The following is a 27,857-nucleotide window of genomic DNA, read 5'->3' on the forward strand; positions in this document are numbered from 1 at the left end:
TTCTTCCACATGGTTGCTGTGTCCCCCACATGGCTTGTGGCAAACTGCAAACGGGACTTCTTATGCTTTCTGTTAACAATGGCTTTCTTCTTGCCACTCTTCCATAAAGGCCAACTTTGTACAGTGCATGACTAATAGTTGTCCTATGGACAGATTCCCCCACCTGAGCTGTAGATCTCTGCAGCTCGTCCAGAGTCACCATGGGCCTCTTGACTGCATTTCTGATCAGCGCTCTCCTTGTTCGGCCTGTGAGTTTAGGTGGATGGCCTTGTCTTGGTAGGTTTACAGTTGTGCCATACTCCTTCCATTGCTGAATGATCGCTTGAACAGTGCTCCGTGGGATGTTCAAGGCTTTGGAAATCTTTTTGTAGCCTAAGCCTGCTTTAAATTTCTCAATAACTTGATCCCTGACCTGTCTTGTGTGTTCTTTGGACTTCACAGTGTTGTTGCTCCCAATATTCTCTTAGACAACCTCTGAGGCCCTCACAGAGCAGCTGTATTTGTACTGACATTAGATTACACACAGGTGCACTCTATTTAGTCATTATCTCTCATCAGGCAATGTCTATGGGCAACTGACTGCACTCAGATCAAAGGGGGCCGAATAATTATGCACACACCACTTTGCAGTTATTTATTTGTAAAAAAAATGTTTGGAATTATGTATGATTTTCGTTCCACTTCTCACGTGTACACCACTTTGTATTGGTCTTTCATGTGGAATTCCACTAAAATTGATTCATGTTTGTGGCAGTAATGTGACAAAATGTGGAAAACTTCAAGGGGGTCGAATACTTTTGCAACCCACTGTACATATGTATATACTAATGTGTATTATAAAACAGATTCTGGGATACGATCCTTTATATTGTGGAGGATCAAAGAACACAGTCCTTTTGGGGTTCCCGTTTAGCAGCTCTCCATCACAGCCTCTGGGAAGGTCTAGTGCGTCTGGTGGGTTCAGACGCCCCCCATTTTTTGGCTCTTCGCCTGATTGGTCTCTTTTCCCTGGTTGAGCTACGCAGAATTGGGTATTACGGCCTGACAAAGGGCACATATAATTCTATACAAAAGCCCGAAACGAACATGTGTCGTTGCCTTGAAGTTCAAATGCCCGTAAAGCTACAACCAATTGTTGCTTCAAACCAACCAATGTGTTTTAAGACCTACTATTGTGATATTGAAGAACCATTTTTTCTATTTTTTGTACGTGTGTTAATAAAGTTTTTTCAGAGATTTTTTTTTGCCTGTTTGAGATTGCATTCTAGCATATTTTTTAATCCTTTTTAAAGGTATAAACGTATACTAATGTGTACCCAGGAATCTTTTATATATGGTACGGCCAGAACCCGAAGTGTGGCCAGGAGGCAGTGCGAAAGCCGGCGGCTTCATCTATTACTTTGCCGCCGGCTGCATTTCATTAAAATAACCAAGTTGTAATACATTTGGCCGCAGCGAGAGGGCCGTAAAATACATTGTACTTATTGTAATCGTTATATTTCTAACATTGGCCGCTGCGCTGCGACCACTTCGCACATTGGCCGGCCAGAACCCGAAGTGGCCACACTTCGGGTTCTGGCCGTAACGTATATAATAAATAACATATCTGCTGTAAGAATAAATGTGTAGTTGTGTCACTAGTAGGGAGAGTCAATGAGATGCAAATACTTCTGTGTTTATGCAAATGTATGCAAATATATGCAGCTTTAAATAGACCAATCAAATTCCACCTTTGCAGGAGCGGATTGGTCCATTTCAAGCTGCAGACTTTCTCATAGTAAACAGCGCTCTTAATCCTCTTAGTTTTCCAGTGTAAGAAGTACACCCAGGATACCCTATAAGCAAAATACAAAGCTGCACATAGTGCTCAGTACTGTATGGAAAGAGAAGCCTCGTGCCTCAGACTGCACACCCCCCGGACGTGCCACCACCAGATAGAGGGTCTATATGGCAACTTCTCCCCCCGTTGTGGTTCCACTCCCCAGACAGCCTCTTGGTTTGTGCCCATCACAATATTTCCTGATCCCACCACTCAGGGCTGCGGAATGCTTCAACCCCAATAACGTTATGCAGGCAGTAGGGATCAGGACAGGGTACACTCTGCGCAGCCAAGCCGCGGACTTCAGCCAGCCAGCCTCCCTTCCGCCGTACTCGAGCACGTCGCCATGTCAGCATCAGCGTGCCTCCAGGCTCCTCCCTACTAGTGATGCTCATCGCGACCTCGTGATCACAGAATAGCAGTAATACACAAGCGTTTTTTCACTATCCCACATTGTGATCCGAATTCGTGATCGCCTCTCGATCATGGATTCAGTTCTGAATGCACCTGCGATCGTGGTCCAAATCCGGCTAGTGATCACGGCCGTGAATAAACCGCCAAAACCCGCCGGCTTTAGCGGTTAATAGCAAAGCCCCCTTACATGATATAAACACCAAATTTGCCAGATATGTTAAAGGGGAACTGAAGTAAGAGGTATACGGAGGCTGCCATGTTTATTTCCTTTTAATCAATACCAGTTGCCTGGCTGCGCTGCTGGTCTATTTATCTGCAGTAGTATCTGAATAACACCAGAAACAAGCATGCAGCTAGTCTTGTCAGATCTGACTTTAAAGTCTGAAACTCCTGATCTGCTGCATGCTTGTCCAGGGGCTACGGCTAATAGTATTAGAGGCAGAGGATCAGCAGGGCTGCCAGGCAACTGGTATTGCTTAAAATGAAATAAACATGGCAGCTTCCATATACCTTTCTCTTCAGTTGTCCTTTAAGGAGAACAGTGGGGACAAGCGGGAAATTTTACATTTTCAAAGGAAAATAGTAGACATTGAAATGCGGTAAATGACAGTTAATGTTGTTACCGCATTCACATGTATACCTTTTTCCTTTGAAACTTCTTTTGAAACTTTAAAATCAATTTTCTCAAAAACTATGAGGTCTTTTTGAAATAGAATTTTTAAGTTGTAGCCACTGATCACCTGTATAATCCATGCAATTTTGGTGATTGTAGCATGTATGGGGTCTTTGCTATTAACGTTAAAGTCAAATCTCGGCCGTGATCACGAACGCGATCGCGGATTTTACAGGCAATCACGGCTAAAGTCCGGAGCTTCAATTCAAATCCGGATCACGATCACCCCATATCTGGATTTACTCAAATTAGTGATTGGGGGTATCCGAGCAACACTGCTCCCTACGCATTTTGCCACAAGACTCATCGATGAGTCAGTTATATGGTATCCTGGGGGAGGGGTGGGCGTCCTCACAATGTTTGCTTCAGGCAGCAAAAAGTCTAGAAATAGCCCTGTCTGCCTCTGCATGGATTCTGCTCCCTCTGCAGGACAGACACATTGCCATGGCAACAGCTGAGTCACTTCAGCAGAGGAAGGGAGCAGAGGAAGGGAGCAGAGTAAAGAACTTGCCTCAGAGAGCTTCAGACAGCAATGATTACATTTGCCATTAGCCAGAGATCATTCTGCAGTTTGTGTACACATTTTTACACACAGAGAATGCACGGGATTGCTTTCAAATGTTCTTTTATGTAACTCACAGTAGTTAGTGAAATGTTAGTTTTGGGAGTATTGTAACACGGTCATCAAATCTGTGAAGGACACATTGTAAAATGATCAGACAACATGGTCAGTATCATGCATACAAATTGCAGGCAGCACATGCATGCACCGCTCACTACCACAAACCAACAGTGCCAATATGTGGGGGTCCCTCTGTTTTTCTAAACTGATGTCCAATATATTCCAAGCAGAGTAATAGCACTCCCACACTTACATATAGATCAGTCAATTATTTGACCATTATCAGCTTATTACAGGCCAGTAACACTGTCACCCCTACTGTGACCAATCTGTGTACAGTAATGTACAGTGACCATTATCAGCTTATTACAGGCCAGTAACACTGTCACCCCTACTGTGACCAGTCTGTGTACAGTAATGTACAGTGACCATTATCAGCTTATTACAGGCCAGTAACACTAAGTCACCCCTACTGTGCCCAATCTGTGTACAGCAATGTACAGTGACCATTATCAGCTTATTACAGGCCGGTAACACTAAGTCACCCCCTACTGTGACCAATCTATGTACAGTAATGTACAGTGACCATTATCAGCTTATTATAGGCCAGTAACACTAAGTAATCCCCTACTGTGACCAATCTGTGTACAGTAATGTACAGTGACAATTATCAGCTTATTACAGGCCAGTAACACTAAGTCACTTCCTACTGTAAACAATCTGTGTACAGTAATGTACAGTGACCATTATCAGCTTATTACAGGCCAGTAACACTAAGTCACCCCTACTGTGACCAGTCTGTGTACAGTAATGTACAGCAACCATTATCAGCTTATTACAGGCCAGTAACACTAAGTCACCCCTACTGTGACCAATCTGTGTACAGTAATGTACAGTGACCATTATCAGCTTATTACAGGCCAGTAACACTGTCACCCCTACTGTGACCAATCTGTGTACAGTAATGTACAGTGACCATTATCAGCTTATTACAGGCCGGTAACACTAAGTCACCCCTACTGTGAGCAATCTGTGTACAGAAATGTACAGTGACCATTAGTAGCTTATTACATGTTGGTAGAAATAATTTAAATCACACTTACATGGTGATTATAGCTTCATGTGACAATTTAGTGACTATCAGAGTTGGAAAGTCCTCGCCTGATCAGCATTGTATTGCTGCTGTGAGATGTAGCCGGATGCTTCTTCCTCCATCACCCCCTCCCCTCTCCACAGAACAGAACATACTCTAAAGACATCAGGGTGTCTGTACTGTTATCAGTGGCTGGATAGTGTACTGGTTAAGGTCTCCACCTCTAACACAGGAGACAAGGGTTAAAATCTTGTCTCTTCCTGTTCAGTAAGCCAGCACCTGTTCAGCAGGAGACCTTGGACAAGACTCCATAACACTGCTACTGCCTATAGAGCCTGTCCTAGGTATTGCAGCTCTGGTGCTTTGAGTCTGCCGAGAGAAAAGCATATTATAAATGTTCTGTGTCGTCTTGTTATTATTAGTAACCTGTCACAAAACACAATCAAGAATGATAGTGTAACCTCTTCTGGACCGCTGTAGTGGCGGGTCATCAATGAGCACCGTTTTTTGACCGAAAAGTCATTGGCTCTTAAGGGACCAGAGACTGCTGGCCTGGAAGAGGTTGCGATTGACAAAAATCTAATAAGTACATCACGTAACCCCAAAACAGGCCAGTCTGTTAGCAGTGACACAATCACACCAGCAATATACATACCCATTTATTCTATATACACTGCTGATTACTCACCTGTTCTGCCTTCTGTAACATTGTCCTCCTCCATAGACTGCTGATCACTCCTCACATACGTCTCTTCTTCTTCCTCTTTACTTGTCCTCATCATGTCCCCCTCCTCCATAGACTGCTGATCACTCCTCACATAAGTCTCTTCTTCCTCCTCTTTACTTGTCCTCATCATGTCCCCCTCCTCCATAGACTGCTGATCACTCCTCACATAAGTCTCTTCTTCTTCCTCTTTACTTGTCCTCATCATGTCACCCTCCCCCAAAGACTGCTGATCACTCCTCACATACGTCTCTTCTTCTTCCTCTTTAATTGTCCTCTTCAAGTCACCCTCACCCAAAGACTGCTGATCACTCCTCACATACGTCTCTTCTTCTTCTTCTTTAATTGTCCTCATCATGTCACCCTCCTTCATAGACTGCTGATCACTCCTCACATATGTCTCCTCTTCCTCCTCTTTACTTGTCCCCATCATGTTCCCCTCCTTCATAGACTGCTGATCACTCCTCACATATGTCTCCTCTTCCTCCTCTTTACTTGTCCCCATCATGTTCCCCTCCTCCATAGACTGCTGATCACTCCTCACATATGTCTCTTCTTCCTCTTGAATTGTCCTCTTCATGTCACCCTCCCCCAATGACTGCTGATCACTACTCATATACATCTCTTCTTCTTTAATTGTCATCATCATGTCACCCTCCTCTATAGACTGCTGATCACTCCTCACATACATCTCCTCTTCTTCCTCATTACATGTCCTCATCATGTCACCCTCCTCCACAGACTGCTGATCACTCCTCACATACGTCTCTTCTTCTTCCTCTTTAGCCACAGTACTTCCATGTATCAGTTCACCCACCTAAGTTCACAAAATAAAATCTAATATGAATTTTAAACACAAATGACAGCATATGCAGAAGGAAGAATGTAATACAGTTTAGTCTCTGGTGACCCTCAGCTCCACCTACCTGATAATGGTGGGGGGTGGTATGACCTTCCTGTGGACAATCCTGGGAATAAAGAGGACCTGTACATCTCTCTGGTGGGTTTCTGTTACTGGATACATCTGTAGGAAACACACACACTGACTGAATACATTGTCTCTATGTGATTATCAGATGATGGGGGATCTAGGTGGACAGTCCTGGGAATAAAGAGGACCTGTACATCTCTCTGGTGGGTTCCTGTTACTGGATACACCTGTAGGAAACGCACACACTGACTGAATACAATGTCTCTATATGTTTATCAGATGATGGGGGATCTAGGTGGACAATCCTGGGAATAAAGAGGACCTGTACATCTCTCTGGTGGGTTTCTGTTACTGGATACATCTGTAGGAAACACACACACTGACTGAATACATTGTCTCTATGCGATTATCAGATGATGGGGGATCTAGGTGGACAATCCTGGGAATAAAGAGGACCTGTACACCTCTCTGGTGGGTTTCTGTTACTGGAGACATCAGTAGGAAGCACACACACTGACTGAATACATTGCCTCTATGTGTTTATCAGATGATGGGGGAACTAGGTGGACAATCCCAGGAATTAAGAGGACCTGTACGTCTCTCTGGTGGGTTTCTGTTACTGGAGACATCTGTAGGAAGCACACACACTGACTGAATACATTGCCTCTATGTGTTTATCAGATGATGGGGGATCTAGGTGGACAATCTTGGGAATAAAGAGGACCTGTACATCTCTCTGGTGGGTTTCTGTTACTGGAGACATCTGTAGGAAACACACACACTGACTGAATACATTGTCTCTATGTGATTATCAGATGATGGGGGATCTAGGTGGACAATCCCAGGAATAAAGAGGACCTGTACATCTCTCTGGTGGGTTTCTGTTACTGCATACATCTGTAGGAAACACACACACTGACTGAATACATTGTCTCTATGTGTTTATCAGATGATGGGGGATCTAGGTGGACAATCCTGGGAATAAAGAGGACCTGTACACCTCTCTGGTGGGTTTCTGTTACTGGATACATCTTTAGGAGACACCCACACTGACTGAATACATTGTCTCTACAATGTCTCATAAAAGTGTTAGGCCCATTTAAGTGTCGCGCCTGCTGCACCACCATAAAAAGACCTTTAGGGATCACCATGTTAGTACGCGGTGTGTGTGTGTGGGGGGGGGGGTCAGTGTTCAGGTCATAAACAACACTCTCCTTTAAATGAGTCTGCATGGCTGTCGTCCCAGAAGGAAGCAGCTTCTAAAGCTAATGCACAAGAAAGCCTACAAACAGTTTGCAGAAAACAAGCAGACTAAGGACTGGGATAACTGGAACCAAGTCCTGTGGTCTGATGAGACCAAAATAAACGTATTTGGTTTAGATGGAGTGAAGCGTGTGGTGGCAATCAGGTGAAGAGTACAAAGACAAGTGTGTGTTGCCTACAGTGAAGCATGGTGGTGGGAGAGTCATGGTTAGGGGCTGCATGAGTGCTGCCGGCACTGGGGAGCTACAGGTCATTGAGGAAACCATGAAAGCCAACATGTACTGTGACATACTGAAGCAGAGCATGATCCCCTCCCTTTCCAATATAATATTGACCCCAAACTCACCTCCAGATGACCACTGCCTTGCTAAACAAACTGAGGGTAAAAGTGCTGGACTGGCCTAGCGTGTCTCCAGACCTAATCCCCATTGTGCACCTGCGGGGCCTCCTCATATGGAAATGAAGAAAATATAGTGTCATCACTCTGCAGGTTTAAATGTATAAAGGCAATATTGAATGGTACAAATCACAAAAAGGGGACCAACATTTAAAATCATTTAAATCTTTAGATATCGCCATGTGTGTACCGAATGTTGGTAACGAGAGTGATGAGGATTTGTTCCCGGCTTCTTCCAATTTTGAAATTCTTCCTTTTCCTTCCTCCCCTCTTTCCCCACCACTGGGGGGAGCCGAGAGCCCTCTTAACGTGATAAATGTATCGGATTTTCCATTGGGCCCGGACCACATTTCCCTCCTTGCCAAAGGTCTCTCCTTTTCACCTGTACAAGGGGGAGATGAGTCTGGAATCCAAAAGGATTTACAACTATTTGCCCGTAAAGTCCTATTGAGGGTCAAGTATGGTTCAAAGGACCTAGTAGATTCAGAGAATATAGACAATTTGGACATAGGTGGACAGGCCGTTGCACCTGGTCCTACCCTCACCATTGATGACCGGAAGACATTGAGGGATTTGGAAGCACTGAAGGATGAGACGTTCCAGACTAGGGATGAACGCTTAGTCTCGGATAATGTTGGTGAATTGTCCTATACGGCCTTTAGGAAAAAAAAAAAATCGCCCAATTGTAATAAGGCCCTGGGGATCTTCTTGAAGTTGGTTTCTGAGGATCTTAAAGGGGAACTGAAGAGAGAGGTATATGGAGGCTGTCATGTTTATTTCCTTTTAGACAATACCAGTTTCCTGGCAGCCCTGCTGATCCTCTGCCTCTAATACTATTAGCCATAGCCCCTGAACAAGCATGTAGCAGATCAGGTGTTTCAGTGGTTCAGACTTATAAGTCTGATCTGACAAGACTAGCTGCATGCTTGTTTCTGGTTTTAATCAGATACTACTGCAGAGAAATAGACCAGCAGGGCCGCCAGGTAACTGGTATTGATTAAAAGGAAATAAACATGACAGCCTCCATATACCTCTCTCTTCAGTTCCCCTTTAAGACCATCAAGTGGGATAGGAGGGGACATGATAATCTGACAAATGGGGAAAGGAGAGCTTTGAAAGAATTAAAGGAGGCACAGGACATAGTAATTAGGCCAAGCAACAAGGGGGGAAACGTGGTCCTGTGGACAAGGGATGCTTATTTTGCGGAAGCTAATCACCAATTATCGGACGAGAACACATATATTAAACTCCGTTCAAGCCCCTTTGACAGGATTGCCACAGGGGTCAACCAATTGGTGGATGATGCAGGGGAAGAGGGCATACTGAGCTCAACTGAGAGGGAGTATTTAAAGGTGACCTCTTATACAATTCCCTTACTGTACTTGATTCCCAAAGTACACAAAAATGTAAATCACTCCCCAGGACGACCTATAGTGAGCGCAATAGAGGGCCCAACTGAGCGTCTGGATAAGTGGATAGATGCTAAGGTCCGGGATATTGTCTCTTCCTTACCATCTTTTGTACTCGATACTCAGGATGTCCTTAGGAAATTGGCGGGCATTGTGATTGATCCGGGGGACATACTCGTGGGGATTGATGTGGAGAGTTTCCCCCACGAGATTGGACTGTCTGCATTGGAGTTTTTTCTTAAAGATGCATACCCTGATGTTACGGCCCATAATGAATTTATCTGTCGTGCTATGCGTTTTATACTGGAGCATAACTGTTTCCTCTTTGGCGGATCCCATTATAGGCAGGTGCGGGGCATGGCTATGGGGGCGGCCTGCGCGCCTGCCTATGCCTGTTTACATCTGGGCATGTGGGAACGCCAAGATGTCTATACCTTGGAGATGTTGGACAAACATGTATGTGTTTGGCTGAGGTATATGGACGATATGCTGGTGGTGTGGAGGGGTGGGGAGGATGAACTGGAGGCCTTCATCGATCTGCTGAATCACAATCAGCGGAATATTAATCTTACGTATGTGTGGAGCCGTACCGGCATTTCCTTCCTTGACCTGTGGATTTGGATGGAAGGACAAGGCCTATTTACTAGGACCTTCCACAAACCTACTGCAGGCAATACTCTCCTCCACGCCACCAGCCATCATCCACGCAGTTTGAAAGATGGTATACCCACGGGCCAATTTTTGCGAATTCGCCTAAATTGTTCACGAGAATGTGACTTTAAGTTGGAAGCGAGAGAAATGTACGGTCGTTTTCGCGAGAGGGTGTATAGATATGAAACGTTATGCTCCAGTGTTGATAGGGCGGTGAACATGCCCAGACACAAGCTTTTGGGCGGAGGAGTGGGTAGGCAGGACAGAGATGGGTCCAATCTTATTCGTTTTATTAGCCCTTTTAATGCCCAATGGTCAAAAATAAAGGGAGATTTTTGGAAGACACTGGTCGGTCCTAATGACAGATCATGAAATCTCTAGAGTATTAGGTGAGAGACCCCTTATGGTACCCCATAGAGCACCCAGTTTACGAGATACCTTGATTCATTCACAGGTTCCAGCCAGGGAAAATAAGATGTGGTTGGGAGGAAAACCTCCAAATGGCATGTACAGGTGTGGTGGATGTTCGATGTGTCCGTTTGTTGAAGTGACTAAGACCTTTTTGAACGCCACGGGTGACAAGGAGTGGGAGATACAGAACTTCATAAACTGTAACTCTGAATGGGTTGTATATCAACTTACCTACCCGTGCCAAAAGATATATGTAGGGATGACTTCAAAACCCCTAAGAAAACGTATTGGTCAACATCTAAGTGACATCCGATGTGTGGGAGACAGAAGAATGGAGAATATAGGAGTACAGTAGCTGAACATTTAGGTGAGATGTATGAAGGTAATCCGGCTGGTTTAAAATTCAGAGGCATCTATAGGTTACCAGATTGAGGGAGAGGCGGCGATAGAGAGAAGGCCCTCCTCCAGAAAGAAAGGCGGTGGATTTATGTTCTGAATGTGTTGGAACCAGGCAGTTTAAATAGCGAATTGGACTTTAGACCATTCCTTTAGACCACTCTTTTAGACACAAATCCTGCATAACCCACCTGCCTGCCACAATACATAATGGACATATATGGGAGTTTGTTTCAAATTACCTGATGTTAATGCTTCTGTTGTCTAACACAAAATATATCCCGATATAAGGAGAGGGCTTTTCCACTAGAATATGGAATTGCTTTCATCGTCGGAAGTCAAATTGTCTTGTGGAGTTTGCTGTGTTTTGTACACACACTGTATTTAGGAGCTGCGGATCTAGCAGCCGGAAATTAGCTGATGAGGAAGAAAAACCAGCTTGACACGCATAAATAAGGATGTGACCAGTCCTCGCCGGAGACACCCAGTTGAAGCCCGGAAGAGGCGGGCGCAACACGTAGGTGGGCGGGGCATAAACCTGTGTTGTACTGGTAGCGCTCTGGAGTCCTGACTAGCCGGCGGAAGACCCGTGGACAAGTGTGCATGCTGTCATTGCATATACCGGAGCACCTCTCCATTCATACTGGATTGAGCTCCGGTGAAGACTGACTGGATATTTGTGGCACAGTTGTCATCAAGGGCGGTAAGAAGACACTTGGGTAAGTCCTGCAGTGCAGGTGAAGATTGCCTTGTCTCATTGCCTTTGTTTGCCTCTATTGCCCAGGTTGGTTCCTTATGGCTGTGCAATTGGACTTGCAACACATCATGCACCATCCCTCCGTTTAGTTCCCACACATTACAGGAAAGCCTATGGACTTGGTACCGGTACCACTGTGTGTGTGTGAGTGAGGTGGGGAGTATGATGTGCAGTATGCTTGGTACGGAGCACTCCAGATTTTAATGATGTTAAATGTTGGTCCCCTTTTTGTGATTTGTACCATTAAAGATTGCCTTTATACATTTAATCCTGCGGAGTGATGACACGATCTTTTCTTCATTACTATAATTGCAGAATCAGTGACGTCACTCCTGCTTAGGCAGTATTGCTTGATACATTACTAAGTTGAGTATGTGCAGGTTTTGTGCTGATTGGCATCCTCATATGGAAGGTGGAGGAGCGCAAGGTCTCTAATTACCATCCCCAGCTTCATCATGGAGGAGGGGAAGAGGATTCCAGTGGCTCCTATAATGCTCCAGTGACCTCCATGCCCAAGAGAGGCAGTGCTGGAAAATAATGGTGGGCATACAAAACATTGACACTAGCAGAATGTTCACATTCTTCCCTTAAAGTACAACTGTGAAAGATAACTAAAATTCTAAATGTCACATTTCCAGGAATTACTAGCAAATAGCAGTACAAAGGCTTTTTTTTAAAGCTTTTCAGATCTTATGAGAAGAAAATATGACATTTACAGAGAACAGCTTTCACTGTGGGCATTACTGTGGAGGACGGTGTCCAGCAGATCCTGCATACAGAAACAATCTTCACTGGCTCTAATAGTGTGACTAGAATCTGTTCAGAATGATAGAGAGCAGAAATATAGCTTCAAATGAGTGTAAATAACATCAGCTGCAGTTCTGTCTGTGAGCCTGATCCTGTCTCTCTCTCTCTCTCTGCCTCGCAGTGTAAAGGAAACAGTTTACAGCCAAGTTACAGTTCAGCTCTGTTCCCCACCCCATCCCCCCCCCACCCTTGATGCCGACACAAATTTGTTACAAAACAGCTGATAAACATAGCTACTTTTTCACACAGGCTCAGCTGCGAGACCTCGGAAAAGCTTTCTATTATCTCTTTTAATAGTTGTTTTATAAGGAGATTGTTGTGAGATACTGAAGATGTTTACCAGATGATTTGGGCGGGGGGGATGCTTACTGGATCTAGGTGGACTCCAAGTACTACTATCTTCTTTACAAGAAATGAGAGTCTCCTCTTACCAGGTGATGTGAGGGGCGGATGATTCTCCATCATGGCGGCCTTGTAGAGGTCCTGCTGTCCTTCTATATACTGCCCCTCCTCCATGGAGAAATAGATGAGACAATGAGCCTCCTTATAGGAACCTGACATACAGAATCATACAGTCACCACCATACAAATCACTAGCTGTCACTGGATACTGCCCCATCATTCCTGCTAATGCTCAACTCACCCCAACAGCAGATCAGTGAGGATGTTGTGGGCTTCTCGTGTCTTTCAGATATCGGGGGGTGAGGTGGGGGCACCACGATGGTCACCAGACTTCACAGAAGGGAGACTCTGTATGGAGAGACTGAAGGTAAGGTCATGTGACACTCCCAGAATCCTCCTCACCTCTGCAGTCATGTGACACTCCCAGAACCCTCCTCACCTCTCCAGTCATGTGACACTCCCAGAACACTCCTAACCTCTCCAGTCATGTGACACTCCCAGAACTCTCCTCACCTCTCCAGCCAGGTGCAAGTCTGCTGTCATTAAAGCAAGAAGTGTCTATCTGCTTTGGTGACAGGAAGAGAATAGAATTAATATCTGTTCTCCCCTCTCCCACTCTGTCCTCCCCTCCCCCACCCCAATATCTACCTCCCCTCCCCCCCAATACCTACCTCCCCTCCCCCACTATGTGCTCCTCCCCACCCCAATACCTACCTCCCCTCCACCACTATGTGCTCCTTCCCGCCCAAATACCTCCCCTCCCCACCACCCCAGTATGTCCTCCCTCCTGGTGGCTACAGCTCTCAAGCAGAGACCTGGGTAGGAATCTCAGCTGTTCCTCTTCAGTAATCCAGCAGCTATTTAGTGAGGAGTCAGTCTGGATCCCCTAACACAGCTACTGTCTACTGAGCGCCCCCTGGTGGTTGCACCTCACCTACCTCACTATGTGCTCCTCCTCCATACCTGTACTCCCCTCCCCCAGTATGTGCTCCTTCTCCATACCTGTACTCCCCTCCCCCAGTATGTGCTCCTCCCTACACCTGTACGCCACTCCCCACTATGTGCTCCTCCCCCACACCTGTACCCCTCCCCCTGGTGGCTGCAGCTCTCAGGCACTGAGTGTGACAGGAGGAAAGCCCTTTACAAATGTTACGATAATTATTATAGTCACAGACGGCAAATAATGCAAATATAATACAAATAAAGTAACCTTTCCCCTCCTCTGCAGCCAGCACGAGCTCTGCTCTCACCACTTCCGGTCTCTTTCTTCAGAGGACAGCAGGAACAGGAAGTGCAGAGCGCTCTGGGCGGGGATTCCCAGTGACGTCACCTCCTCACGTGACCTCCTCTGTGTGATTGTAGCTCTATCAGAGGCTGCAGGACAATATGCTCCGCCCACCAACTTCCGGCCTTCTCATCACTTCCTCTCTGTTAATCTGTATGTATGGTTTCTGCGTTCAAGGGGAGTTCGCCATCTTGTGGCCACTCAGCTAACTGCACCCTCATTTATCAATCACAGGAAGGGAGAGCAGCCAGGGAGTAGGGATGATCTCCAGATGAAATCCGAATGGGTTTCATCATAGCTCCCAACTGTCCCTCTTTCGGAGGGACAGTCCCACTTTCTCTGTAAGTATATATATATATTGTTAATATGAAGGAAAATGAACCAGGATAGAAACTACCAGTGTGGTTTGAATTATAAAAAAAAAAACATTTTTCTTATGAAATCTTTTTCGTATGTGTGACTAAGGGTGTAACTGGGGCGTGATTAGGGGTGTGGCTTAAGTGTCCCTCTTTCTCATCTCAAATAGTTGGGAGGTACGGTTTCATTCAGATTTCATCCTCCTTATTAGTGCAACTGAGCGGGTGGGTGAGGGAGGGTTAAACTTACCCAGCAGCCTCCTTTAATCCGTCCCATGCTGTGTTCCAAGCCGTGGTCACGTGACTACAAACACCTCCTCCTTCCGGGTTGAAGGAGGAAGCATAGTAGTCACATGACGCAGCTTGGAACACATAGTGAGATGCGCCGTGCAACGCATTAAAGGGGTTCTCTGGGGAGGGGGTTAAGGGGTCTGAAAATAAAAACAGACACTTACCTGGGGCTTCTACCACCCCACTGCAGCCGTAATGTCCAACGCCATCCTCCAACGATCCTCTATTCCCCGCTGCCGGTCCCGGTCTAACGCGGCATCTCATCCAACTGCACTCCTTCACCACTTCCCTTCATTTTTCAGCAAGCTTGTCACTACCCTTTTCACTACCCTACCCTTGTTTATTCTGCACACACACGTCAGCTGTATATATCATTTTTTTAGTGCACTACACTGACCAGCACTTCTTTTGTGCGCCTCACGATATAGGTGTACTCGTCTTTTGTCATATGGTATTTATTTTGTATGACTTTATTGATGGAGCTTTTTTGATTGGATGACACTTCATCAGCTGTATTTTATGTGTTTTTAATTGTCTATGGTTTACTAATAAAGGCTACTTTTTGTACTTTGAATTTTTGTTGTGGTGAGGTTCTTAAAGTGGACCAGAGACGAAGCACCCTCATGTATTTTACCATATAGATCAGTGGGAACATTAGAGAAAACACCTACCATGCTTTCTGTTTCATTCTGCACTGCACAGCTTGTTTCTAATCAGACCTGATAAAATTCCCGACTGAGCATTCAGTCTGGCTTTGCTATAATGACTCTGTTATAATGATTTATGAGCAGAGCCAGCAGGGGGCCGGCTTGGACTTGAAAAGACATGAGAGAACACAGACTGAGCTATAAATATTCCTGAGCAAAGCCAGACTGAGTGCTTAGTCAGGGATTTTATCAGGGATAATTAGAAGCAAGCTGTGCAGCGCAGAATGAAACTGAAAGCAAGGTAGGTGTTTTCTCTAACGTTCCTACTCATCTATATGGTAAAATACGTGAGGGTGCTTCGTCTCTCGTTCCCTTTAAAGGGACAGCTTTTCCTTCTTTGCTTGATTATTTTCTCATTGGCTTCTTTTCTGCACGCAACAGGGATAACTCTTTTCTTACATTTACACACATATATGCGTGATTATAGTAGCCACATACTTGATGGTGCTTGTCCTCTGCAGTTGGTTCTTTGTTCCCAGCATAAGGTCTCGGTCCTTATTAACCACTTCAGCCTTCAGTCGTTTTCACTTTGTGCATCCGAGCAATGTTCACCTCCCATTCATTAGCCTATAACTTTATCACTACTTATCACAATGAACTGATCCATATCTTGTTTTTTTCCGCCACCAATTAGGCTTTCTTTGGGTGGTACATTTTGCTAAGTAAATGCATTTTAACAGGAAGAATAAGAAGGAAACGTAAAAAATTCATTATTTCTCAGTTTTTCGGCCATTATAGTTTTAAAATAATACATGCCTCCATATTTAAAACCCACGTATTGTATTTGCCTAATAGTCCCGGCTATTACACCATTATTATTATTATTATTATTATTTTTAGTATTTATATAGCACCGACATGTTACACAGCGCTGTACAGTATATATGTTTTGATTTGTCACTAACTGTCCCTCAAAGGAGCTCACAATCTAATTCCTACCATTTTCATATGTCTATATTAAGTAGTGTAAGTACTGTAGTCTAGGGCCAATTTTTAGGGGGGAGCCAATTAACTTATCTTTATGTTTTTAGGATGTGGGAATTAAACCGGAGTGCCTGGAGGAAACCCACACAGACACGGGGAGAACATACAAACTCCTTGCAGATAGTGCCCGGGCTGGGATTTCAACCGGGGACCCAGCGCTGCAAGGCCAGAGCGTTAACCACTATGCCACCGTGCTGTCCATTTAAATTATGTCCCTATCACAGTGTATGGCAACAATATTTTATTTGGAAATAAAAGTGCATTTTTTTCCGTTTTGCATCCATCACTATTTACAAGTTTATTATTTGCGTATTTTTGAGAGGGTGGGATGTAAATAGTAATTTTTTAATGTAAATATGTGGGTTTTTTTTGATTTATTTTACATGTACTGTAGATGTAGTTTAATTTTTGGCCACAAGATGGCAACCTTGAGTTTGTTTACATGATGTCACTCTAAGCGTAACATGTACGCTTAGAGAGGGACATAGGGGGACGTAAGAGGCAGAAAAGCGAGGCTTCCGAGAGAAGCGGTCGTTTTTTCTGCCAGGGAGAGGAATCAATCATCAGGCACCATGTTTGAGCTGGTGACTTATAGGCCACGGGGCAGCGGGACCACTAAAACTATGAACTTTAGAAAAGCAAAGTTCACTCAAATTAGGCAGGCACTAAGTTTGGTGAACTGGGATAATGTACTACAAGGGGAAGACACTGAAGGGAAATGGCAAGCTTTTAAACTTATACTCAATCAATACTGTAGTATGTATATCCCATATGGAAACAAAATGTCTAGGAATAAAAAAAAGGCCTCTATGGATGAATAGAAAGGTTAAAGATAAAATGAAGAGGAAAAAGAATGCCTATAAGGTCTTAAAACAGGAGGGGACAGAGGCTGCACTAAGCAATTATAAGGAGTGCAATAAAAATTGTAAAAAAGAAATTAGGCAGGCAAAGATTGAAGCTGAAAAACAAATCGCTAAGGATATCAAATCTAACCCAAAAAAGTTTTACAAGTACATTAACTCTAAAAAAGAAAGGTTGACTGTATAGGACTTCTAAAGGATGAGGATGGGAACTCAATGGTGGATGACCAAGGTAAGGCAGAGTTATTAAATGCTTTCTTTGCTTCTGTCTTCACAAAAGAAACAGCACTGTTGCAAACTACAGAGGCAGAAGAGTCTCAATCTTCTAACTGTAATATTAAATACTTAACGCAGGAAGAAGTGAAGGCAAGACGAAATAAATTAAAAATAGACAAGGCACCTGGCCCGGATGGCATGCATCCTCGGGTCCTAAGGGAATTAAGTTCAGTTATAGATAAACCCCTTTATCTTATCTTTTGTGACTCTCTTGCAACTGGCAGAGTCCCAGTGGATTGGCGTACAGCCCACGTTTTCCCATTATTTAAGAAGGGCAAAAAATCTGATCCAGGAAATTATAGACCTGTAAGTTTAACATCAGTTGTATGCAAACTATTTGAGGGGTTACTAAGAGATACTATACATGACTTCATAGTAGAAAATAATCTTATTTCTCAGCATCAACATGGGTTTACTAAAGACAGGTCCTGTTTGACTAACATGCTCAGCTTTTATGAGGTAGTGAATGCTAATATGGATATTGGGAATGCTGTAGATGTGATATACTTGGACTTTGCAAAGGCCTTCGACACTGTTCCCCACAAAAGTCTGGTGCAAAAGTTGAGGATGCAAGGACTGGGGAAGAGTCTGTGTTCATGGATAGGGAACTGGCTAATGGACAGAAAACAAAGAGTTGTGGTCAATGGATCATACTCAAAATGGGAGACTGTTAGCAGTGGGGTCCCACAGGGGTCTGTTCTGGGTCCAGTGCTCTTCAATTTATTTATTAATGACCTAGTAGATGCAGTAGTGAGCAATGTTGCTATTTTTGCAGATGATACAAAATTGTGCAGAATCATTAACTCTCAGGAAGATAGTGTCATATTGCAACAGGATCTGGATAGGATGGCTATATGGGCACATACATGGCAGATGAAATTCAATGTTGACAAATGTAAGGTCATGCATTTTGGACGTACTAATGGTCTAGCACCATACAAAATAAATGGGATACAGTTGGGGACATCAAACTTGGAGAAGGACTTAGGAGTACTCATTGACAACAAGTTAAATAATCGTACTCAATGCCAAGCAGCTGCAGCTAAAGCTAACAAAATTTTGGGATGCATTAAAAGGGAAATAAAAACTCGAGATGCTAGCATAATATTGCCCCTGTTTAACTCTCTAGTAAGGCCACATCTGGAATATGGAATTCAGTTCTGGGCACCACATTACAAAAAAGATATTGCAGTTTTAGAGCAGGTGCAGAGACGAGCAACAAAATTGATGCGTGGGATGGAAGGTCTCACTTATTGAGAAAGGTTAGATAAACTGGGTTTATATAGTCTAGAGAAAAGACGCCTTAGAGGGGATCTAATTAACATGTATAAATACATCAGAGGGCAATATAATACCTTGGCGGATGAGCTTTTTGTCCCTAGGCCTTCTCAAAGGACTAGAGGACATGATCTGCGCATGGAGGAAAAACGTTTTAGCCATTTATTTAGGAAAGGGTTCTTTACAGTAAGAGTGATTAAGATGTGGAATGCATTGCCACAGGAAGTCGTTATGGCAAACTCTATACCTGCATTTAAAGGGGGCTTAGATGCTTTCCTTGCGTTGAAAGACATCCATGGCTACAATTACTAGGTAATGCCTAATGATGTTGATCCAGGGATTTTATCTGATTGCCATCTGGAGTCGGGAAGGAATTTTTCCCTTTAGGGGCTAATTGGACCATGCCTTGTAAGGGTTTTTTCGCCTTCCTCTGGATCAACAGGGATATGTGAGGGAGCAGGCTGGAGTTGTACTTTATACTGGTTGAACTCGATGGACGTATGTCTTTTTTCAACCAAAATAACTATGTAACTATGTAACTATGTAATGTCCCGATGAATTGATTCCTGGGCTAACGATCCGCGGCCGGGAGCATGCGTGCACGCGCGGGAGCGCACATGGCCTTCTGGACATAGCTTCTACGTCCAGAAGGCTTAAATGGTTAATCAAGTTCTGGATGAATCTATTGTCCCAGATCCACTTGTGCTGCTTTTGGGTGATGAGCTGGAAATTCCCACAACACCGGCTAGCAGCATATTGCCTAGGCTATCAGGCTGCATATTCCCACAACACCGGCTAGCAGCATATTGCCAGGGCTATCAGGCTGCATATTCCCACAACACCGGCTAGCAGCATATTGCCAGGGCTATCAGGCTGCATATTCCCACAACACCGGCTAGCAGCATATTGCCAGGGCTATCAGGCTGCATATTCCCACAACACCGGCTAGCAGCATATTGCCAGGGCTGCCAGGCTGCATATTCCCACAACACCGGCTAGCAGCATATTGCCAGGGCTATCAGGCTGCATATTCCCACAACACCGGCTAGCAGCATATTGCCAGGGCTATCAGGCTGCATATTCCCACAACACCGGCTAGCAGCATATTGCCAGGGCTATCAGGCTGCATATTCCCACAACACCGGCTAGCAGCATATTGCCAGGGCTATCAGGCTGCATATTCCCACAACACCGGCTAGCAGCATATTGCCTAGGCTATCAGGCTGCATATTCCCACAACACCGGCTAGCAGCATATTGCCAGGGCTATCAGGCTGCATATTCCCACAACACCGGCTAGCAGCATATTGCCAGGGCTGCCATGCTGCATATTCCCACAACACCGGCTAGCAGCATATTGCCAGGGCTATCAGGCTGCATATTCCCAGGCAATGGCTGCAACCTTTCCTATCTTTACAGCTTACACAGGAAATGGTATCAGATTTCCTTATCTCTCAGCGTCTGATCGCTAGTAGTCAATGAAACATTGGGGGCCATTTGCAATTCATTTTTTCTCCTGAGTTTTCTCATAAGTGATATTTTCAAACTTGTCAATAAAATGCCTTTTAAAGAGTAACTGTCAGGCTGCAGAAGCTAATTTAAACCTCTAGTCTCCTGTGTTAAACAGTTTAGAAGGAAGCCAAAAAGACATTACTGAAGATAAAGATCTCTCTTACCTTTGATGTGTGCTTATCAGAAAGGCTTAGACCTAAGCAGGACGCAAGCCGCATAACATACTGCAAAGCATTCTGGGGCCCTCCCCTCGGCTGCTAAGGAGAAGACGGGATCAAGTTTCAGCAGCTTCTAAAACTCAGTCCAGCCACAGCACAGATAAATCTCGGGGCAGCGTACACTGCAGGAGTCCGCTATTGTTCCTAGCCACATGGCTCATTAATATTCACTGCAAACTAGTGTTATTCAGTATGAGCTGTTCTGTGATCAGAAGCAGGCAGGACATGACGACACATTTGGCTTCACAAACATGGAACCTGCCATGAGCTGTCAGGAGCATCATTCTCTGCATATACTATATACAAATTCTGTGAAATCCAAACGTGGACAGTGAAATGCATATGTAATGTAAGTACAGCCAATCTTTAGCTACTGATATATGTGTTTATTTTCTCTGAGACCCTATACCTAACAGCTCCTCTTTAAATCACCAGAAACCAAAAAAAATACTCCAAATAATTTTAATAGTACCTTTTCTCCTACTTTTCGGGCTAAGAAGTTATTCTAAACCGGAGATGAAAATTACCTCCTAGGAGAAAACTCAGGAGAAGAAGTGAATTGCAGTCGGGTCGGGACGTCTCCACCAAAGCCTGGCAGCCTTGGCTCTCACTTCCTGGTGAGGGAGGCCTCAGGGCTACTGTCCTCTCTGATCTTCAGGCTTCTAAGCCCTCTGCCCTAGTGAAATGTGTGACTAGAAGCACTCTGCCTCTCAGACGTATATAATCCTTGCTGTATTCAGGCATATTGTTGTTAAGGTTTAAGTTTGTCTTTGCAGCGTTCTCCCCAGGGCCAATTAGGTGGGCGGGCCACCCGGCTGTTTTACAACCCCGCCCAGCTGTCAATTCACCCGCCTAGCTAGAAAAACCCAGCGCTTAATAAACTGCAGGCAGGATCGCTCCTCTGCCTGTCACCTCACGCCCCTGGTGGAGCAGGGATTGGCTGAGTGGGTTGTAAGGGGCGGGACCATGCACTGCATCTGTAGCTAGAAACTCCAGCTCTGTCTCTACCTCCCGCCCTCCAATGAGTGAGAAACAGGCACTATTCTGCACCTCTCTCTTGCCACTGAAGAGATGCAGCCAAGCAAACATGCCCACACATCCTGTCAGCAGCCTGCAGGAGTTATTGAGATGAGACCGTGGCTTCGGCAATCAGGGACAGCCCCAAGCGGCTCAATCATTCTCCATCCCCCACAGACAGCAGATAACCATGCCAGCCAGTGTATGCAGCTGGTCTTATCCAGCTTGCACAGTGACGGTGTTTCTGAGGCAGCCTCCCGTGCACTCGTTTGAGGGGTGTGACAGCGGCGTGGGTTAAGTGTCCCTCTTTCTCATCTCAAAAAGTTGGGAGGTATGGTCTGTGGAGACAAAACATCGAAGAGATAGTGACACAGTAAGATGCAGTGCAGTTCAATGCCTCACAGACAGATACTCACAGCAGCAGCAACTTGTGAACCTGGGGGAGGGGGGGGGGAATGACCCTGGTGGAGTGAGGTTAGTGGATGGAGTTTAAGAGGCCGACGAAACAGGGGGAAAAGAGTTCTTGTGCTTGCAGGTCTGGTGAAGATAGCCTGAAACCTCCGGCCTGATGGAAGCTGATCAACCACTTAAGTCTATCTGGATGGATATATCCGTCCAGATAGACTGTGTAGCTCCTGCTGCCAGAGGTGCACGATCCTGTGCGCGCTCCCGCCGCCTGCCGTTAGCCCCCCAATTAGTGAATGTGAATATAGTTCCCATTTACCGATCTAAGTCCCCTGCAGAAAAACCGACAGTCTCTTATCAGAGACCGTGGTCTTTCTGCAAGAAAACCTGTGTGTATCCAGCTTAACATTGCTGGGAGATAAATCCGTCTCTTCTAAGCTTACTGAACTTTATGCATTCAGCTCAAATCTCTTCATGTTTCCTGAATATAACAACAAAGACACAGAGAGACAGAGAGAGGGAAATCTCCTTTCCTCAGGTCAGTCTGGATGAATGGGAGATTCTAATATCCCCACATCTGCAGCTGTCAGTTGTCGGGCGATCTATACGATTCCGGTGACATGAACTGTAACCGGACGTATAAAATCAAAAGTTAAGACCGCTTACAAAAAATGAAGGGGAGGAGTCTTACTATATTATATGCTCACCCCCAAGCTCAATAGCGAGTTTTCTCAATACATTGGTACAACGAGTGAAAAGTCAGGACAACCATTTTAAAATAATGAATTTATTAAATACACGTAAAGTTGTCAGAACAATAGCAAATCAAATGATAGGAATCATTCAATAACCACAAGATCCTTCTCGGTGTAAGCTGACTGTACAACTTCATAGCAAGATTAACCAATAAAACACAGGCAATGCAACCATAAGCTAGCATACATTTTACCTTACTGCAAGGCCTGATTATAATGCATAATATCATCTATCTTGAAGACAAAGAAAAAATATGGAAACGACCTAGCTTGTTTAAAAACTCCAATATACAACCAAGAATAGCATCTATTTTACTTTGCTGTAAACTCTGTACTTGTAATTTGAGGACAAAGGAAGGAATGTGAATTTTTACCTGATCTGTTAACAAAACTTCTATATCAACCAATCTCTTTCCTTATTAACCGGTTCAGCACCGCAGTCCGAAAATCTCATGCATCCGAGCAACATTCACCTCCCATTCATTCGCCTATAACTTTATTGCTACTTATCACAATGAATTGATCTATATCTTGTTTTTTCCGCCACTAATTAGGCTTTCTTTGGGTAGTACATTTTGCTAAGAATTATTTTTTTCTAAATCTATTTTAACAGGAAGATTAAGAAAGAAATGAAAAAATTCATTATTTCTCAGTTTTTGGCCATTATAGTTTGAAATTAATATACGCTACCGTAATGAAAACTCATGTATTTTATTTGCCCATCTGTCCCGGTTATTACACCGTTTAAACGATGTCCCTATCACAATTTATGGTGCCGATATTTCATTTAAAAATAAAGGTGCATTTTTTCAATTTGCGTCCATCACTATTTATAAGCTTATAATTTTAAATAATATAATAACATACTCTCTTGACATGTATATTTAAAAAGTTCAGACCCTTGGGTAACTATTTATGTTGTTGTTTTTTTTTATTGTATATTTTTTTGTTTTTTTTAATAAAAAATGTATGTGGATAAATTTTTGGTGTGGGAGGGAAACTGCTAATTTTAAATGTAAAATAATAATGGATACACAAAGGGTTTGGATCAGCACCCATAAAAGGAGAAAGGCGTGTGCCCAGACTTACAGCATTCCACACGACTGGAGCTGTTGCTTAAGGAAATCCTATCACCACTCCTTATATACAATACAACAACCTATCACTGGTCGGCGTTTGAATTGTCCAATGGTAGCACGTCTATAGCTAGGAGGACCTGATAGGGAACTGCATCAAACATACCTAGTCCCACCCCTCAGAGAAGACCACTCCCACTATCCCTAAAAAAGTAAAAATAAATACACTAAGGAGCTCACCTAACATGTATAACCGGTTGCCACCTCCTCACCACAAGAGCCCCAGGGAGATCCCAACTCCGTCACTGCAGCAGAAAGAGCTGTAGGCTACATCGCCGCCACCAGCCAATCGGCAGTCCCCGCCCTCCACCAATTGAAGTCTCCACATGGAGCTGTAGCTACCAATCAGAGCCCGTCATCGTGGCCACATACTGACGGCGCTGATAGGTTGACATTTGTATTGACAACTTGACAAAGAGCTCATTGGCTCGAAACAGCGGTCTGTCGTTGTAAGCGCTGCTTTTAACTGATGTAATCACTAAAGAGATGACTATTTAGATGGTGCCTGCTTCAAGTGGATTTCCAAATGTAAAATAATATAATTGTTTAATTAAAAATGTATGTGGGTGCAGTTTACTATTTGGCCACAAGATGGCCACAGTGAAAAAAGTCCTGGATGCGAACGATCTTGCATCCAGGAACTAAAAGAACAGGGAGAAGTTTCCTGGGGGCAGAAATACAGCGCTCTCTGAATAGAAAGGGTCGGTATTTCTGCGGGGAAGTTAGATCGGTGAATGGGAATTATATTCCCATTCACTGATCGGGGGGCTAGCGGCGGGCGGCGGGAGCGCATGCGGGAGAACGCCTGATCACGCGCACCACGCAGCGGCGGCAGCAGAGCCTATCTGGATGAGGAAGCTCGTCCAGATAGGCCGAAGTGGTTAATAACATTTTGGGGAAAAAAATTGAAAGCACAGCAGACACAGGTGTCCCCGAATTGCAACTCCGGAAGGTCAGTGTTTTTAGGGTATGACTATACAATACATGGAATCAATGAATATCCAAGCATATAACATATTTGGCTATAATATAATTGGGTTCATAATTACCATTCATATGAAACATGGGATCCTGCCGGGCCTATGGTGTCACCCCGATCTCCCTCTCTTTGGAGACTTCTTAGGTGTGAGTGTCTTCATAGCTTGTAGGGCGTGAGAGTCTAGCCGTTGAGATTGTAAGAGTGTCTGTGAGAGTATGGGAGTCTTCCCTCCCTTTAGAGTATGAGAGTGTCTCCAGTGTCCAGTGTACTCTTAATTTATCCCTCTTCTCTATCTAAAACTCAACCCCCAGGGATTAACCTCTAACCAATCTGGAATTCATCGCTGTGTCACCAAGTTAATTATACAACTTAGGTGATTTGAATGCTCCAACATTTGATTACCTCACTTTCTTATTTCTGGATGTGCAGTATTATTCAGCAGGGGGGCACTATTGTCTTATATATACCATGACCTGAAATATGCTGACAATAAAAGTAACCTCTGACCCCTATTATATACTCTTACACATTACTGTTTGCATCATTCCAGATTGGAACAATGCTTTTTACCAACAACTAATCCCATCAAGTGTTCAATACATAAAGCCAGATCCTGAATACACAAATAATTTAGTAGATTCAGCTGGTATTTTCATAAGTACAGTAGTTGGGCAACTCAGAAATCTCAGTGTTGTCCAGCCTGGTTATGCAGCCGTAAGGTATACTTAGCCTTGTAGTCCACCAAATGTGCAAGTGCTTGTACTGTACCTCCAATGGGAGGACAGAGCTGGTCTTGTGCAGCAGATAATGTACCAGGGCATGCTGGGATATTTCTAGGACAAGTGCTTGTACTGATCATCCAATGGGAGGACAGAGCTGCTCCTGTGCAGCAGATAATGTACCAGGGCATGCTGGGCCATTTCTAGGACAAGTGCTTGTACTGTACCTCCAATGGGAGGACAGAGCTGCTCCTGTGCAGTAGAGAATGTACCAGGGCATGCTGGGATATTTCTAGGACAAGTGCTTGTACTGTACCTCCAATGGGAGGACAGAGCTGCTCCTGTGCAGCAGAGAATGTACCAGGGCATGCTGGGATATTTCTAGGACAAGTGCTTGTACTGTACCTCCAATGGGAGGACAGAGCTGCTCCTGTGCAGCAGAGAATGTACCAGGGCATGCTGGGCCATTTCTAGGACAAGTGCTTGTACTGATCATCCAATGGGAGGACAGAGCTGCTCCTGTGCAGCAGAGAATGTACCAGGGCATGCTGGGATATTTCTAGGACAAGTGCTTGTACTGTACCTCCAATGGGAGGACAGAGCTGGTCTTGTGCAGCAGAGAATGTACCAGGGCATGCTGGGATATTTCTAGGACAAGTGCTTGTACTGTACCTCCAATGGGAGGACAGAGCTGCTCCTGTGCAGCAGAGAATGTACCAGGGCATGCTGGGATATTTCTAGGACAAGTGCTTGTACTGTACCTCCAATGGGAGGACAGAGCTGGTCCTGTGCAGCAGAGAATGTACCAGGGCATGCTGGGATATTTCTAGGACAAGTGCTTGTACTGTACCTCCAATGGGAGGTCAGAGCTGGTCTTGTGCAGCAGAGAATGTACCAGGGCATGCTGGGATATTTCTAGGACAAGTGCTTGTACTGTACCTCCAATGGGAGGACATAGCTGCTCCTGTGCAGCAGAGAATGTACCAGGGCATGCTGGGACATTTCTAGGACAAGTGCTTGTACTGTACCTCTTATGGGAGGATAGAGCTGCTCCTGTGCAGCAGAGAATGTACCAGGGCATGCTGGGATATTTCTAGGACAAGTGCTTGTACTGTACCTCCAATGGGAGGACAGAGCTGCTCCTGTGCAGCAGAGAATGTACCAGGGCATGCTGGGCCATTTCTAGGACAAGTGCTTGTACTGTACCTCCAATGGGAGGACAGAGCTGCTCCTGTGCAGCAGAGAATGCACCAGGGAATGCTGGGATATTTCTAGGACAAGTGCTTGTTCTGTACCTCCAATGGGAGGACAGAGCTGCTCCTGTGCAGCAGAGAATGTACCAGGGCATGCTGGGATATTTCTAGGACAAGTGCTTGTACTGTACCTCTAATGGGAGGGCAGAGCTGCTCCTGTGCAGCAGAGAATGTACCAGGGCATGCTGGGATATTTCCAGGACAAGTGCTTGTACTGTACCTCCAATGGGAGGACAGAGCTGCTCCTGTGCAGCAGAGAATGTACCAGGGCATGCTGGGCCATTTCTAGGACAAGTGCTTGTACTGTACCTCTAATGGAAGGACAGAGCTGCTCCTGTGCAGCAGAGAATGTACCAGGGCATGCTGGGATATTTCTAGGACAAGTGCTTGTACTGTACCTCCAATGGGAGGACAGAGCTGCTCCTGTGCAGCAGAGAATGTAGCAGGGCATGCTGGGATATTTCTAGGACAAGTGCTTGTACTATACCACCAATGTGAGGACAGAGCTGCTCCTGTGCAGCAGAGAATGTACCAGGGCATGCTGGGATATTTCTAGGACAAGTGCTTGTACTGTACCTCCAATGGGATGACAGAGCTGCTCCTGTGCAGCAGAGAATGCACCAGGGCATGCTGGGCCATTTCTAGGACAAGTGCTTGTACTGTACCTCCAATGGGAGGACAGAGCTGCTCCTGTGCAGCAGTGAATGTACCAGGGCATGCTGGGATATTTCTAGGACAAGTGCTTGTACTGTACCTCCAATGGGATGACAGAGCTGCTCCTGTGCAGCAGGGAATGTACCAGGGCACTCTGGGCCATTTCTAGGACAAGTGCTTGTACTGTACCTCTAACGGGAGTAACTGCTCCTTTACAGCAGAGAATGCACCAGGGCATGCTGGGCCATTTCTAGGACAAGTGCTTGTACTGTACCTCCAATGGGAGGACAGAGCTGTTCCTGTGCAGCAGAGAATGCACCAGGGCATGCAGGGATATTTCTAGGACAAGTGCTTGTACTGTACCTCCAATGGGAGGACAGAGCTGCTCCTGTGCAGCAGAGAAT

General features: G+C 44.8%; 1 protein-coding gene across 1 annotated transcript in view; it reads right to left on the bottom strand.

The window, feature by feature from the left end:
- Positions 1-27,857, bottom strand: part of LOC137537243 (uncharacterized) — a 101,400-nt gene that overhangs the window by 40,842 nt on the left and 32,701 nt on the right. The window contains 3 exon segments of the mRNA XM_068259334.1: positions 5,310-6,162; positions 6,272-6,369; positions 9,780-9,954. Coding sequence (XP_068115435.1) covers positions 5,310-6,162; positions 6,272-6,369; positions 9,780-9,954 — 1,126 coding nt within the window.

This window comes from Hyperolius riggenbachi, chromosome 10, assembly GCF_040937935.1.
Source record: "Hyperolius riggenbachi isolate aHypRig1 chromosome 10, aHypRig1.pri, whole genome shotgun sequence".
In the NCBI taxonomy this organism is placed as follows: Eukaryota; Metazoa; Chordata; class Amphibia; order Anura; family Hyperoliidae; genus Hyperolius; species Hyperolius riggenbachi.